Source organism: Tenrec ecaudatus, chromosome 14 (genome assembly GCF_050624435.1).
Source record: "Tenrec ecaudatus isolate mTenEca1 chromosome 14, mTenEca1.hap1, whole genome shotgun sequence".
In the NCBI taxonomy this organism is placed as follows: Eukaryota; Metazoa; Chordata; class Mammalia; order Afrosoricida; family Tenrecidae; genus Tenrec; species Tenrec ecaudatus.
The window spans coordinates 37103999-37117781 of NC_134543.1; the positions used below are offsets into that span (position 1 = coordinate 37103999).

General features: G+C 53.1%; 1 protein-coding gene across 1 annotated transcript in view; it reads right to left on the reverse strand.

The window, feature by feature from the left end:
* Positions 1–13783, reverse strand: part of PLEKHH1 (pleckstrin homology, MyTH4 and FERM domain containing H1) — a 51043-nt gene that overhangs the window by 13775 nt on the left and 23485 nt on the right. The window contains exons 5-16 of the mRNA XM_075531052.1: positions 12649–12730; positions 11746–12506; positions 9151–9229; positions 8261–8352; positions 5714–5864; positions 5361–5503; positions 4392–4502; positions 3419–3505; positions 2963–3124; positions 1121–1201; positions 565–747; positions 99–207 (exon numbers count right to left, since the gene is read on the reverse strand). Coding sequence (XP_075387167.1) covers positions 99–207; positions 565–747; positions 1121–1201; positions 2963–3124; positions 3419–3505; positions 4392–4502; positions 5361–5503; positions 5714–5864; positions 8261–8352; positions 9151–9229; positions 11746–12506; positions 12649–12730 — 2041 coding nt within the window. The remainder of the gene's footprint in view (positions 1–98; positions 208–564; positions 748–1120; positions 1202–2962; positions 3125–3418; positions 3506–4391; positions 4503–5360; positions 5504–5713; positions 5865–8260; positions 8353–9150; positions 9230–11745; positions 12507–12648; positions 12731–13783) is intronic.

Below are 13783 nucleotides of genomic sequence, written 5' to 3' on the forward strand. Positions count from 1 at the left end.
AACCAGATTCAGGGAATAGTAGTGCTTTTTCTGGTTTCTTAACATAACCACCAGCCACCACCCTCCAACCCAAGCAGTGACGACCACCCTTGCTTTACCTGGATCTCCTGCACCATCCATTAGCGTCCGAATGAGCTGCTCATAGGCAGTGCCCACCTTGGCACTGGTGCTGCCTGCAGCCACCGTGAGGTGGTAAAGCCATGTGTCCTAGAAGGGGACAGAAAGCATTCTGATGGGGCGTGGGGTGGAAGGAACAGAGGCGAAAGCTGTGCTGAAGAGGTTCTTTGCAGGCGCCAAGTCCATGGTGGGGTTTAGCTCTTCAGCTGGCAGAAGTCAAGGCCATTAGCTCGTAAGCAGGCAGCCTTGGGACCAGGTGGACGAGCTGTGGTCCTATGGTGATCATTGGGAGTGAATTCAGTCTTAGGTGCTCGCTTTCAGGGAACCCTCACGGACAAAGTACGCACGAGGGAAATAAATGGAAATGTTCGAAGACTCAGGTGTGAGAGAAGACCAATTGGAATTACAGGTTCAAGCTTCGCCAAGGAGGCCCAGCCCCTCACATACCTTTTCATGCTTGGTGCCAATGAGGAGGTAGGTGGGGCTGTGCTCTGGTGGGTGAATCACCAAGGTGCAATGGGAAGAAAGCAACCGCCCAGTGCCTCCAGCCTCATAGTCCTCGTCTGAGTCACAAGATCGATCCACTTCCTCTATGCGTGCGTCCCTCATAGGAAGACGGCCCAGGGGTCGCTGCGGACAGGAGTCTTCCATGAGTGGGAGAGTGGTGGGGGCCCAAGGAGGCTCCCCTCTGAACCTTTAGCTTCTGTAGGGCTGGGAACCATGGAAAGGGCAGACTGACAGGAGGGGGAAGAGGAGGCTGCGGCATCCCAGCCAGCCTAGGAGCAACACGAGGCTTGCCTGGAGCACACCTGGACCGTGCATGCAGATTTCACTGGTTGTGCACTCCGGGGAGCCCCAGCCAGCTGGCTTCTGTGTTTGGGGGTTAGGCAGAGGAGTGTACAGCTGGGGACCGCCATCAAGGACAGGGACCACAGCAATGTGAGGTGAAGGAAGCGCGTGAGCACATGCTACTGAAAGGCCCTCCCCACACCCTGGGAAGTACCTTGTCCTCGTGGCTCCGATAGTAGAAGAAGGTTTTCCCAATGAGCGCACACCAGACCAACTTGGAGTGGCCATGCTTTACCTGTGAGAGCAACAAGACCCAGCACTATCAGAACTTGGAACGTAGGGACTGAGTCCACGGCTGGTCAAGGGGAGCTACAGGGGCAGATTGTAAAATCTAGTGTCAAACTCGGGTCTTTGGTGGAGAGGCCACTCAGATGCCTCATGACGGGGAATCTCCCTCTCCACGGTGAGGGTGCTGTGCTACATGCCATGTGTGAGACCTGCCCATCCTTACAGGGCCCTGGGGTCTGCCACAGAAAGACTGATCTGTCAACAACCGTCTCTCCGCCCCTGGAGGAAAGAGCAGCAATGAAAATTGAAAGACGTCATGGGAAAAGATTAGTGCACTGGACTGATAAACCATGCAAACTCAATCTCTACAGCCCTGAGGGCAGAAGAACTAGACCACGTCCAATTCCTACTTCCCAGGGCTCTGAAGATCTGGAATAGAGTGGGAGAAAAATGGTACGGGACTCACAATTCTAAAAGAGCCCAGACTTGCTGATCAGAGAGCGACCCCGGTGGGACCCCAAGGACTATGGTCCTTTGTCACCCTTCAGGTCTAGAACTGAACTTGCCCAAGATCAAAAGGGCAACATTTCCCTAAGGATAAAAGTTCAGAGTGGTTAGGGAAGGAGGAGGAAGAGACGGGAAAGCCAGGGAGGAAGCAGGGAGTGATGGTCCACGGAAGGACCTGTGCTGGAGGAGCTGAAACAAAATGTGTGTGAACTGCTGAGTATCGGCTGATGGTCTGCTCTGGCAATCTTCACCCACTTCACAGTACAAAGTCAAAACCAAACCCCAAACCCCAACAGGCCAATTGGATTTCCTCTCCCAGGAATATAACTGACAAAGCACAGTATCCAGGAATTGTCTAGAAGCCCCGAGGGTGGTGAGGCCAGGCATGACAAGCTGAAGCCCTTGGGCAAACCAAATCCTGAGGGACCAGAAACCGCTCACAGGCGGAGCACACTCACAGCTTGGAGAAGCAGAGCCAGGGCGAGCCGGGAGCACTGCCCTTGCTGTCAGAGCAGCTTTGGTTCCTGACGGCTTTGGTATAGTTAATGTGTTAGGGTCCCTTCTTGCTCACTCCCCTCCTCTGGGGCTAACAGTGCTTCTCTGCTCCTGGCAACCAGGAGACTCCCAACTCCAATGCCTTCAGAGCAGACCTCTTGGCCCTGGATATACCATGGCATACCCTGGGTCTCTGAGTGGCCACAACGACCTCGCCTACGTCTTTGCTTCCTCAAATTCAGACTGAGAGGCGCTCTGGCGGCACAGCGGGTCAGCCCTGGACTGCTAACCAGGTTGTGACCCATCAGCGAGCGACTCCCTGGGGGAAAGCTGGGGCACTCAGCTCCTGTAGAGGGGGAGCCTTGGACACTCCGTGGGGGCAGTTCTACTCTGTCCTGTAGGGTCACGAGGAGTTGAATTTGACGCGATGGCAAAGGGTTTGATTTCCTCCTTTTCTGTATTCATGCTGAGGCTTGTGGGACAAACAAGGCAGGGGTGGGGCCAATCCCTAGTGACCTCAAAATGGATACATGCTGTGCCTTTCCTTCCTGGGTTGGGTATAGCTATTCTAATCCCCCAACCATTTCCAAGGACTCTCTTCATCCTCCTGTGTGGTCAGACTGCATCTGAGGACCAACTGTTGGTTACCATGAGGTAGTTCCTGGAGAATGACGTGGTATACAGGGAGGGGACTCAGCAGCACTTGACACTTCTATTGGCTCCCTGACCCTCAGGCAGCCCATTCCTCCCCACCAGCCCTACATGCCTTGGTCAGCCAGCCCTTCACAGTAGGCTTAGTGCTACCCTGAGCCAGGGCGGGAGGCCCAATGGCCTGGACTCTGAGCAGGCTCTGCAGGACTCGGATCCACTCCTCCAGCAGGCTGGGTGAATCGGCCGTCAGGTAGTAGGTTTTCTTCTCGGAGATGAGCTGTGGAAGATGAGGAGTTGGAGTCAGGGACAGGGAGATAGGAGAATGGGACGAAGCCCTGGCTCTAAGATGGCACCAATCTCTCAGTCTGTTGGGCCTTCCCTCCAGGTACCCTCTCCCTTCTTTTCCTCTCTTTCCTCGAGGTCTCGCATTGGGCCGCCTCCTCGTTCTTTCTAATACTCACAAACTAGGATCTTTCCTCCATGCTCCTGTTACCCTATCTGTCTCCAACACCACCATATCCAAATCAGCACCCCTTCTGTCTACAATACAAGCCTCTAGGAGCATGCTCACCTGGAATGTTTGTGCACCCTCCCCTCGAATAATTTGGCAATGGGAGTTCAGCTCCACTTGACCTTGAGGTTTCCGGATGACATCATTCTGTATAAAGAAAGGAGTGGGGAGGAAAGAGGCTGGAGTGGAGAAACTTCCCATAGCAGCACTTACCCCTATATCTTACTCCAGGTCACAGGATAAGGAGAGTGTTTTCCTGGGCTAGGCTTGATGGGTAACCTGCTCTGGATCCTGGTCTTACCTGAATGGAACAATTATTAGGTCTGGGGTCCTTCTGATTCAGGCCTCAAGGACAGGTTGAGGACAGATGACTGAGCTGTAAAGCCCTTAAATTCTTTACCCTGTAGCCTTAGGCCAAGAATGGCAAATAAGCGGCATGCGTGTCACATGACCCTTCCAGTGTGCACTGGTGACAGACAGCAGTCTTTCTCCCAGAGTGGCACACCCCAGAACCTATAACATGGTTTTCCAGGAGCTGGAAAACTGGTCATCAACTGGAGTCATGGAACAACAGACGATAGATACCTCTTTGTCTTGAAAACATTAACACCATCACTCAGGGAAGTGCAGTCTTACTAATTCCCAGTACTCAAGGCTCCCTAATTCCATTTGGGGAGGAAGGAGGCGGGACGGCAGTGGATTAACAATCCAGATGATCCGAGGGCATCCTGGAAAAAGCTCCCTCATCGGACAAAGCCTAAGAAGCAACCGGCTTCTGAAGGAAGTAGAAACCACCAAGCCAGGTGACCTAGGAACTGTCTTTGGCCTAAACTGTGTTAATTTCCTCAGGGTCTTATTTCATCAAGAGACCCAGGCTCTGGTGGCTTAGTCTCAGGTGCACAGCCAGGCAGTTTCTCTCCACCTGCCAGACCTTTGCCTTTCTGGTCTCAGGCCACCTGCCCTGCCCCCAGCCCTCTGCCCCCTCACAGTCTGGGGTCTTTTTAAGGACACCAGCAGTGGAGAAGGCTCTCACCGGAGACTTGTAGTACATAATCTGTCCCTGTCTCAGGACAAACCAGCGTCTCTTCCACGTCTTCACCCGGCTCCCCATTTTCAGCAGGTAGCCCGATTTCTCCAGCGACTCCTGCAGGGGTGGAAGGGAGTGGGACAGCAAAGGGAAATGTAGATCTCATACGATGTCTACTTGTGCTGCTGCTTTGTCATCAATTACAAAACAAAGTACTGAGCACCCAAAATGGGTATTTTCAGGGCACCATGCTTGTTCAGAGGGGCCCTGGTGACATAGTGGTTATGCATTAGACTGCTAACCTCGAGGTTGGTAGTTTGAAACCACCAGCCACTCCAAGGGAGAACGTGTGGCTTTCTACTCCTGTGGAGTTAGTCTTAGAAATCCATACGGGGCAGTTCTACCCTGACCTATAAGATCGCTGACCTATAGGGTCAGAATCGGCCCTATGGCAGTGAATTTGGTCAGTTGGTTGGTTGGGGTTTGCTTACTAAGGGCTCAGAGGAAGCTAAAGCAACGGCACCTCCTGCCGTGTGTGCAAAGGCTCCTGTGCGGACTGGGGAAGGTGGCGGCTCACTGGGAAAAGAGGGCAGACGAGGGGCTGTAAGGGGGAGAGGCCGGCCAGGAAGGACTTCAGGAACGGGCTAGACCTGAGCGAGCCTTTGTAGGAGCTGCGAGTCTCAGGGAAGCCAACAAGAGAAGGCCATTCCAGGCAGCACAGAGGAAGGGAAAGACGCATTCCTGGGTCAGTGTGTGGATCAAGGCAATGCGTGTAAAGCCCCAGCAGCCTTTCGGCTGGGTTCTCTCCTCTCTTCCTCTCGGGGTCTGACTCCGTAACTGCATGGCTTCCCATCAGAGGCAGCCCCATGGGCCTCACACATCTGCATCCGGCGGTTCAAACCACACACACACACACACACACACACACACACGCGTGTGCACATCCCCTGCCCGCAGTGCTCCCAGCACGCTCACCCCGCCTAGGCCCAGGCCGTCGGTGGAGTAGGAGGAGGTGCGCTGCAGTTTGTGCTCAGGCTCTGAGTAGTCACTGTCCAGCGAGCAGGCATCCGGGGGGATGGCATAGTCGCCTTCAGAGCTCAGTGAGGACATGGAGACGCCTAGTGGGTGAGAGGAGTCAAGGCCGGGGGTCCCACACCTCCCCAAGTGGTACAGCCCCCAGAGCCCGGGTGTGTGTGGGGCCAAGGGAGGAGTCGTGGGGGTCTGGGCCTGGGACAAGCAGGAACGGCAGTGTATGAATGCCTGCAGAGGAAGTGAGGTATCCTCTGCTGTCCCCCACACCCCTCCCACTCCCAGTCCCAGTCCTGTACCTCTCTTGATGGCCCGGGGACTGCCCAGGCTGCAGGTCTTCCTGGATTCTGAGCAGGGGACGGAGGTTCGGAAACTCGCCTGAGAACTGCAGTCATCGTCTGACCCAGAGGACTCATCCACAAAGGGCATGGCACTGACCTGAGTGGCTCTCTGCAACACAGACCCCTCTGGCCTGACCGTGTGTCCTTGACCTCCCTCCCCTCCCATTGTCTTCTGTGTTCCCCCTAGGAGCTGCCCATCCAGGCTGCAGTGACTCCTGCTGCGGCCACTAGGGGGCCAGAAAGGCACGTTAGAAGCCAACTGCAGGCAGGAGTTTTTAAACTGTGGGCACTGAGACACTGGGATGGATCATTTTGCTGACTGATGCGCTTCAGTGCGGATGAGTCTGAGGAAACGGGAACTCTAAGGTGGGAGAAAACCTTTGAAGAAGATCGTTTGATGTGCCAACAAAAATAAAATGCATAAGGTGAGAATGGGTGGGCGACGTGAAGAATAGATAGTCTTGTGCCCAATTTCCCTGCTCTGCACATGCAGAAATGGTTGATTGAGATGGAGCGTGTTTGTTTTTATTAATTTTTAAGCCCCTTTTCTCAAACAATGAAAACTCTATCTTAGCCTTAAAGAGTTTGCGCAGCATTATTGCTCTTCCATTAAAAAGCCCACAAACGCATCGTTGGGAGATAAGAGTCAAGCATCCACAGAGCATCCTCCTCTGCGATCCCCTTGAAGTGCCGCACTTGACCCACTCGCTCCCTGTGCTTCCTGTTTCTGCTCCTCCTCCTGGCCTAACCCTCTGAACTTTGTCCTCGTGTCAATGCTATCCTTTGATCTCCCAAGTTGATTATTGTACTGCGGAAGTGAGTTCAGTTCCAGGCTTGAAGGTAAGGCCTGGAGTGCTGGGGGCCTCACCAGTCTCCATCCAACAAGTGACCTGGTCTCTCTGATGATTTTGAGCTTTGTACCAGGAAATGGTTGGTGTATGTTTTGCTGTGCATATTCTCAACAGCCAAAAATAAAATGATAACTTTTTTTGAAGCAACCCTATGCATGTAATTTATCCAGAAATTCCACCTCTAGTACTCTCCCTTCTAGAAATATGTATGAGTCTGAGGGCGCGTCCATTATCTTTTAATTCAATCTCCACCAACTTTCTGAAGGATATTTATATACATGTATACAAAATTTAATTAAATTTACTATTAATTTAATATTAAATTTAATATTAGTATTATATACCCATAAAACACTAAGAAGATTTGCACAATGATGTTCATCTCATTTACTTTTGAGAAAAATAGGGACGCGACCTGAATGCCAATCGGTGGCAAATAGGTTAGGGCCCTCTGGTTTCTCTGTAAGAGGAGGGCCGCACAGCAGTGGGAGGGAGAAGGTAGGGTTGTGTGGGGAAGGGTGGAAGGAGGAGCTGACAGTTGAATGAATGTGTACTGTCTAGTCCCTCTTGTGTACTGTGTGTGAGAGACAGGAAAAGAGAGAGGGTCGAGAGAAAACAAGAAAAGGAAATTGTATTTGTATAAGCATCAGATGGTTTTGTAGAAGAAACACCAAACCACTCATGAGAGTTGCCTCTGGAGATAGGAATTATGGGAAGGCAGCATGAAAAGAAATTTCACTTTGGGCTCACTCTTCTTCTCTGAAAAGTTTTAAGGAGTTCCGGTGATCCTGTTGGATTAATGTTGGACTGCTAACCGCTAGGTCGGTTGTTCAAACCCACTAGCTGCTCCAAGGGAGAAAGACGAGGCTGTCTGTTCCCATTAAGATTCATAGCTTCAGCATTTCTAGAGAGGGATGCCATGAGCTTGCATCTACTCAATGGCAGTGGGTTCTGAAAAGTTTGTACCAAATATGTTATAATTTCAAAAACTATATAACACAAAGAGAAAAAATGTACAAAAATATGCGGTAGCACACTACTACATCTGGTTTTTGTATTTAAATATGTAGAGGTATGTATAGGAATGCACCTGGGTCTGTTTGAACATGCCGCATATACTCATGTATAAGCTGAGTTTTTCAGCACATTTTTAATGCAGTTTTTGTGGTAAAATTAGGTGCCTCGGCTGATATTTGGGTCGGCTTATACTCGAGTGTATGTTGGTATATAAACTCTTCTGGCAGGAGTCCCACTGCCTTCAGGGACCTGGGCAGTGGGTAAGACAGAAACGGTGGGGACAACCTTTCACTTTTTACTTGTGCACATTCATACAAATTCTCAGAAACATGTTTATAATAAAAGTCTGATAGAGAAAAAAAAGAAAAGAGGAGAAAAAAATGATTAGGGAAAAGAATGTACAGATGTGCTTTATACAATTGATGTATGTATATGTATGGACTGTGATAAGAGTTGTATGAGCCGCTAATAAATTGTTTTTAAAAAAAGTCTGATAGAGATGAACAATAAAAATAGAAATATGTGTGAACACAAAAGGCCTAGTGCATGTAGAAGCTAGACCCCAGAGCCTGCTCCCAGCCAATGCAGGCCACGACGAGGGACCTCTCCTGCAGGCCCCCCACCCTTTAGACCTTACCCCTTTCAGGGCTGTGTAGACAGGCACCGTGATGTTCCTGTAGACGAGGCCAGAGAGAGGTCCCAAGGAAGCAAGGGCAGGAGGGCTGGAAGCTAGAGGAGGGAGGAGGGACAAGGTGAACTTGGTGGCATAGCCTGGTACAGCGTGGGAGGGACGAGCGCAGGGAAGACTCCCCTAAGGCAGTGGTTCTCAACCTTCCTCATGCCATGACCCTTTAATACAGTTCCTCATGTGGTGGTGACCCGGTATGGGGGCATATTGGCATGTGGGCACACCCGCCTGGAAACGGATAGAGGAGTGGTGCTCAGTTCCTAAGACCATTGGAAATATGGTCTTAGGTGACCCCTGTGAAAGGATCGTTTGACCCCCAAAGGGACTGTGACCCCCAGGTTGAGAACCACTGCCCTAAGGTGTGACAGAGCTCTGCGGGGGGCACGGAAGCTAAGGCTGTCATTGGCTTCCCTCAGGGGACCACAAGCCCAGGGCATTAACGGTCCCACTACACCAGAAACTCTCAGCCTTGCTTTGCAATCATTTGAGCCTCCATGAGACTTGCCCGGGGCCCCACTTTGCTGGGGTGAGTTACAGATAGATTATAGGAGAGTGGGGACACTGCCACTGGGGTTCCTCACACTACAGAAGGGCGCCGAGGCAGCTGGGAGGCTGGGCTGAGGCCTCCATTCCCTTTCCTGCCTCCCCGCTTCCTTTGAGAACACAGGCCTTTGCCTTCCAGAGGCAGGCAGCGAGCCCAACCTGCACAACTTCCTTACAGCTGCGGGAGCCCCGCTGTGCGGTCTCCCAGTTGCAGGAGGGACATGGTGCTCACAGGCCTCCCCTCCCCTTTCCCGCCCCACCCCGGGCATCTGCTCCTCTGCGCCTCCCTCACTCACCGTAGTTGGCAGGGTTACTTCTGGGAGCCGCCTCCGAGAGCTGCATACCCAAGGTAGCCACAGCGTAGATGCGGCTCTCCTGGAACGAGAGGTCATGAGGGGTCAGGGACTCTGTCAGGGCCCAGGCAGTGTCCACCCATGCCCCCTGGGGCATGGGAGAAAAGTATGGGAGCAGGAGAGCTGGGTCCGCATGCAGGCGTGGCCAGGTACTAGCTGGAGACTCCTGGGCCCAGTCGCATCACCTGTGAGTTATTCTTCCCTGCTTGAGGAGGGGCCCATTAGAACACTATGTCCCTGGGCTGTTGTGAGACTGAACCCCTGGGGCAGGATTAGTGGCCCAGAGGCATTCCTCTCCTCTCCGTGCCTCCCGCTTCCCGTGCATTCTCGGCAGAGTGGAGGGCCAAAAGCCCGAGTCTCTGAATCTCACTCCTTCTCCGTCAGTAACAGGAACCACGAGGGCATGCTCGGTGTAAGCCAGTTACTGAGGAGCCAGGACCCTGGACTTCCCAGCACAGTAATGTCATAGACGGCCAACTCGCCTGGCCAGCCGGAAGTTTCACTTTGGCCAGAGCAGACTCCAGAACCTCCACACGAAAGCTACTTTTCTAAGAGAGCATGCCCATTCTCAACTCCCCTTCACTCCCCTCAGCAGCCCTGTGGTCTGACTCAGACACCCACAGACCCCGGGAGCCTCTAATGCAGCGGTTCCCAACCTTCCTCAGGCCGCGACCCTTCCAGACAGCTCCTCATGTGGGGGCGACCCACAACCATCACATTCTTTTCGTTGCTACTTCATCACTGTCATTTTGCTACTGTGATGAATCGGGCGACCCCTGTGAAAGGGTTGTTCGACCCTCATAGGGGTCACGACCCACAGGTTGGGAACCGCTGCCCTAATGGCTTCCCCTGCTCCCACCAAAACAACCCACGGGCCCTGCAGCTCTGCTTTTCTCTGTCTCATCCACTGATGGTAAGGGCAAACTGAGGCCCACGCGGGCAACTGCAGGGAGTCCGCAGGGCTGCTGGGAGCAGGAATGGCAGCTCTGGTGGCTGGCATCTCCATGCAGGACGGGCTTTGCGGGGAAGCGGTGAGTGGACTGGGGTTCCGGAGGGGACAGCAAGGGAAAGCTGAAAGGAGAGGTGGGGGGACAAGAGACGAGGGTGGGAGGCAGGGACCCAAGGAGGGGTCATCAGGGTAGGCCTCTGAAGGGCAGGCAGACTGGGTCCCTGCCGTGAGGGTAGGCGTAAGGAGGCGCAGCCCTGCTAGGAACCGCCAGGGAGTACAAACCAGGGAAGGCCTGTAACCCCAGGAGCAGCCAGACCTGGAGCTGCTGGAGAGAAGAGGTCACTGAATGCTAACTCCCAAGGTTACTCTGCGACTCGGTGGATACAGGACTCTGCAGGCTGTAATCTGCCAAATGCCTCGAGCAGACTCCCTCAGCTTGAGAAATGACCTTCTCTGAATTCTCAGTCTTTTGGTTCACCCCTGCCTGTGGTTTCTGTGCCCGTGGCTCCGCCTGAGAGAAGGTCCCTCTGGCCACTTCGGGTTTCTAAACTCACCCTAGGACAGGGCGCCCGCCGGAACCTTGCTTTTCGGAGGATTAAAGAGGATTGCGGATAGCAGCCCGGCGGGTAACCCACTGCACCACCACGATGCTAACGCTAGACAAATGCCCCTTCAAGTGGTTTATCTCCTTCCGGAGCCCTGGGACCCCGCTGAGAGCATCCAGGGCCTGGGAGAAGGCCCGAAGCCCCTCAATGGCTCACTCCCCAGGGGTTAGCTGCTTATGTGCAAAATAGTGTCACCCAGGGCATTTTATATGGTTCCTCTTAGTGATTCTCTCTCTCTCTCTCTCTCTCTCTCTCTCTCTCTCTCTCTCTCTCTCTCTCTCTCTCTCTCTCTCTCTCTCTCGCTTACAGGCACACACCCACACCCACAGACACGTCTACACATGTACAGGCAGGACGTGAGCGCGGCTGTTAGCCACCATGGCACCACGCTGACTCGGACTCAGGGGGGCCCTTGTGCTTCGGAGTACAATTGCGGTCCCTAGGATTTTCAAAGGCTGACTTTGTCGATGCCGACCACCCGGCCTTTCTCCTGAGGCGCCTCGGGATAGGCTTGAACCTCCAACCTACTGGTAATCAGCTGGGTGGGTTAACTGGTTTTCCGCTGTGGGGGGTGAGATGGCTGAGTAGCGCCCACCTCCTCATGCAAGTCCCGAACCAGGCACTATCGTAAGAGTATAGAATCTGAGCACAGAGTCTTCACAACAACCCACACAGCAGATGCTATTATCTGAACCCAAACTACAGATGGGGAAATCCAGGCACCGAGGGTAAGGAACGTGCCCAATTCAAGCCTAGTGGCTTGGTTCTGGGACCAGTGTTCTTAACCACCAGACTGTGTCCCTCGGGGTGTGGCACACGGCAAGTGCTCAGGAAGCCAGTCCCCATGCTTGTCCTCTCGAACCCCGCTCTGCCTATGTCTAGGTGTGCTTTTGAGGCCAGTGTCCAGAGCCATGTGAGTGGCAGCTCCCCGGCAGGCTTAGCACATGGGAAGGCTCCGTGTCCAGCCCCAAGGGGACCTCTTACCCAGGATGGGAACCGGTGCAGGGGGGGAGTGGGCGGTTTGTTCCCCAGCTCTGGCTCCTCCAGGTCAGGTCCAGGGATCTTCAGGCTCTCAAGTCCCTCTTTCTTGCCTGCTGGGGGTGGCTCCTCCATCTCCATCTTCTCCACTTCCTCCCAGAGCTCAGCTTCAGTTTTCACCTTGGGGAGGCTGGTTGGGCGGCGGGCTGAGAGGGCCCCGATCTCAATGCTCACCGCATGGTCAAAGTGCCCAGGGCTCACCTGGGGCTGACTGTGGTGTCGCTTGGCCAGCTGGATGCTGTCCCGGAGGATGCTGGGGGTCCGTGCTTTTGGAAGGGTCAGGCTGCTGCCAGGGCCACCTTCCCTAGTAGAGCTCTTTGTCCCAGGGAGCATCCTGCCCTGAGCACTAAGTGGGCCTTCATCCCAGGAAGCAGAACCACATCTGGGGAAGTGAGGCCTCACCCACACCTGGCCGGGAGAGTCTTCTCTTCTCAGATGTGCCTGCGGAGTCTTGGCCTCTGCTCTTTCCCCAGAATGGGCCAAGTTGGAATCGGAGTCCTCCAAGGGGTTTCCAGCTTCAGGAACAGAGGTCTTGTTCGGCAGGGCACCCAGCGAAGGTGCAGGCACAGCCACCTTCAGGGAACTCTCCATCTGGGGATGACTGTCTCGACCCGTTAGCTGGCTTCCAGGCCCTGAAGTAACAGCATTCTGCTCTGGGGCTTCCTGGGGACCCACCGGCAGCTTGTCCACGGGCGCCATCTGAAGAGCTATGGTGGAGGCAAAAGTAGACGCATGAGGAAAAGTCCAGGGGTCCCTCGATTCAGCCATACACCCCATTATACACACCTAGACCCCCAAAACGCATACCTGCACACCCCGAAATAAAAACATGTTCACACGCCTGCCTACCTTCCAGGGCGTCTTGAAGGATCCCCACCTGTTCCACCAGATGCTCATTACAGCCTTTCAGGTGTTGATTCTCTGTCTCAAGCTGGACAAAAAGAAAAATGATGCTTTAGAGCACCCAGCCGATAGGTTCACACACACACACACACACACACACACACACACACACACACACACACGATTAAAAGCCCAAGTCCTGAACGAGAACAGTTTGTATGTCACCAATTCGGTGCCAACCCTGACCTCCCTCCCTCGGTGCTCACTGGGGTGGTTGGGGTGGAATGTCTTCCTTTATGAGTGACTTTTAATCTTTTTCTTTGAGACATACAACACAAATACCGAAATATGCATACTACATCAATAAATAGCTTTCCCAAAGACTCTAAAACTGATCTCCACGTGCCCTTTACACAGGTTAAGAAATAGGCATTTACCAGCACCCATCCCCACTGTCAGTTGGTATTGTGCACCTCATGGCGACTGGTGTCTAAGAACAAAACAGCGTCCCGCCCTGCGTCACCATCACTGTCACCGGTGTGGTTTTGTGCCCACTTGTCTCACTGAGGGTTTCGCTATTGTCAGCAGCGCCCTGTGTTTTCTACAGGCCTTTTCTGAGGATGTATCCAAAGTAAGTGAGCCAAAGAACATTCTCACAGCATTTTTATGATTTATTTGTTCTTCTGGCAGTCCGTGGTATAGTCAATATTCTTGGCCAACACCACGATTTGAACTATCATTCTTCTGTCTTTTTCCTGGTCCAGTTTTCCGATGCATCGGAGGTGTTGCAAAGACCATGGCTTGGGTCTGGAGCCCCTTGAGGCTCAAAATGACACCTGCTTTTTAAAGCTTAACTGAAGTATTTTCTAGTAGATGTGTCCAATGACATATGCCACCTGATTTCTTGTGTAGGAAATCATTGCCCAGTTTGGTTTCGTCTTCATTTGTGGTGGTGCTGCTCAGCAGGGCAGCTGTGAGATTGTCATGATCTTCAAGTTCAGGTACGCCTCCGACTTGCCCTTTCCCGTCACACGCTCCTCCCTCATCCCTAAAGGGCACCGCTTTTGCAAGCTTTATGATCCTTGTTACTTTGCTTTCTGGGCTTTGCCTTCTAAGCATGATCCCTTATACACACACACAC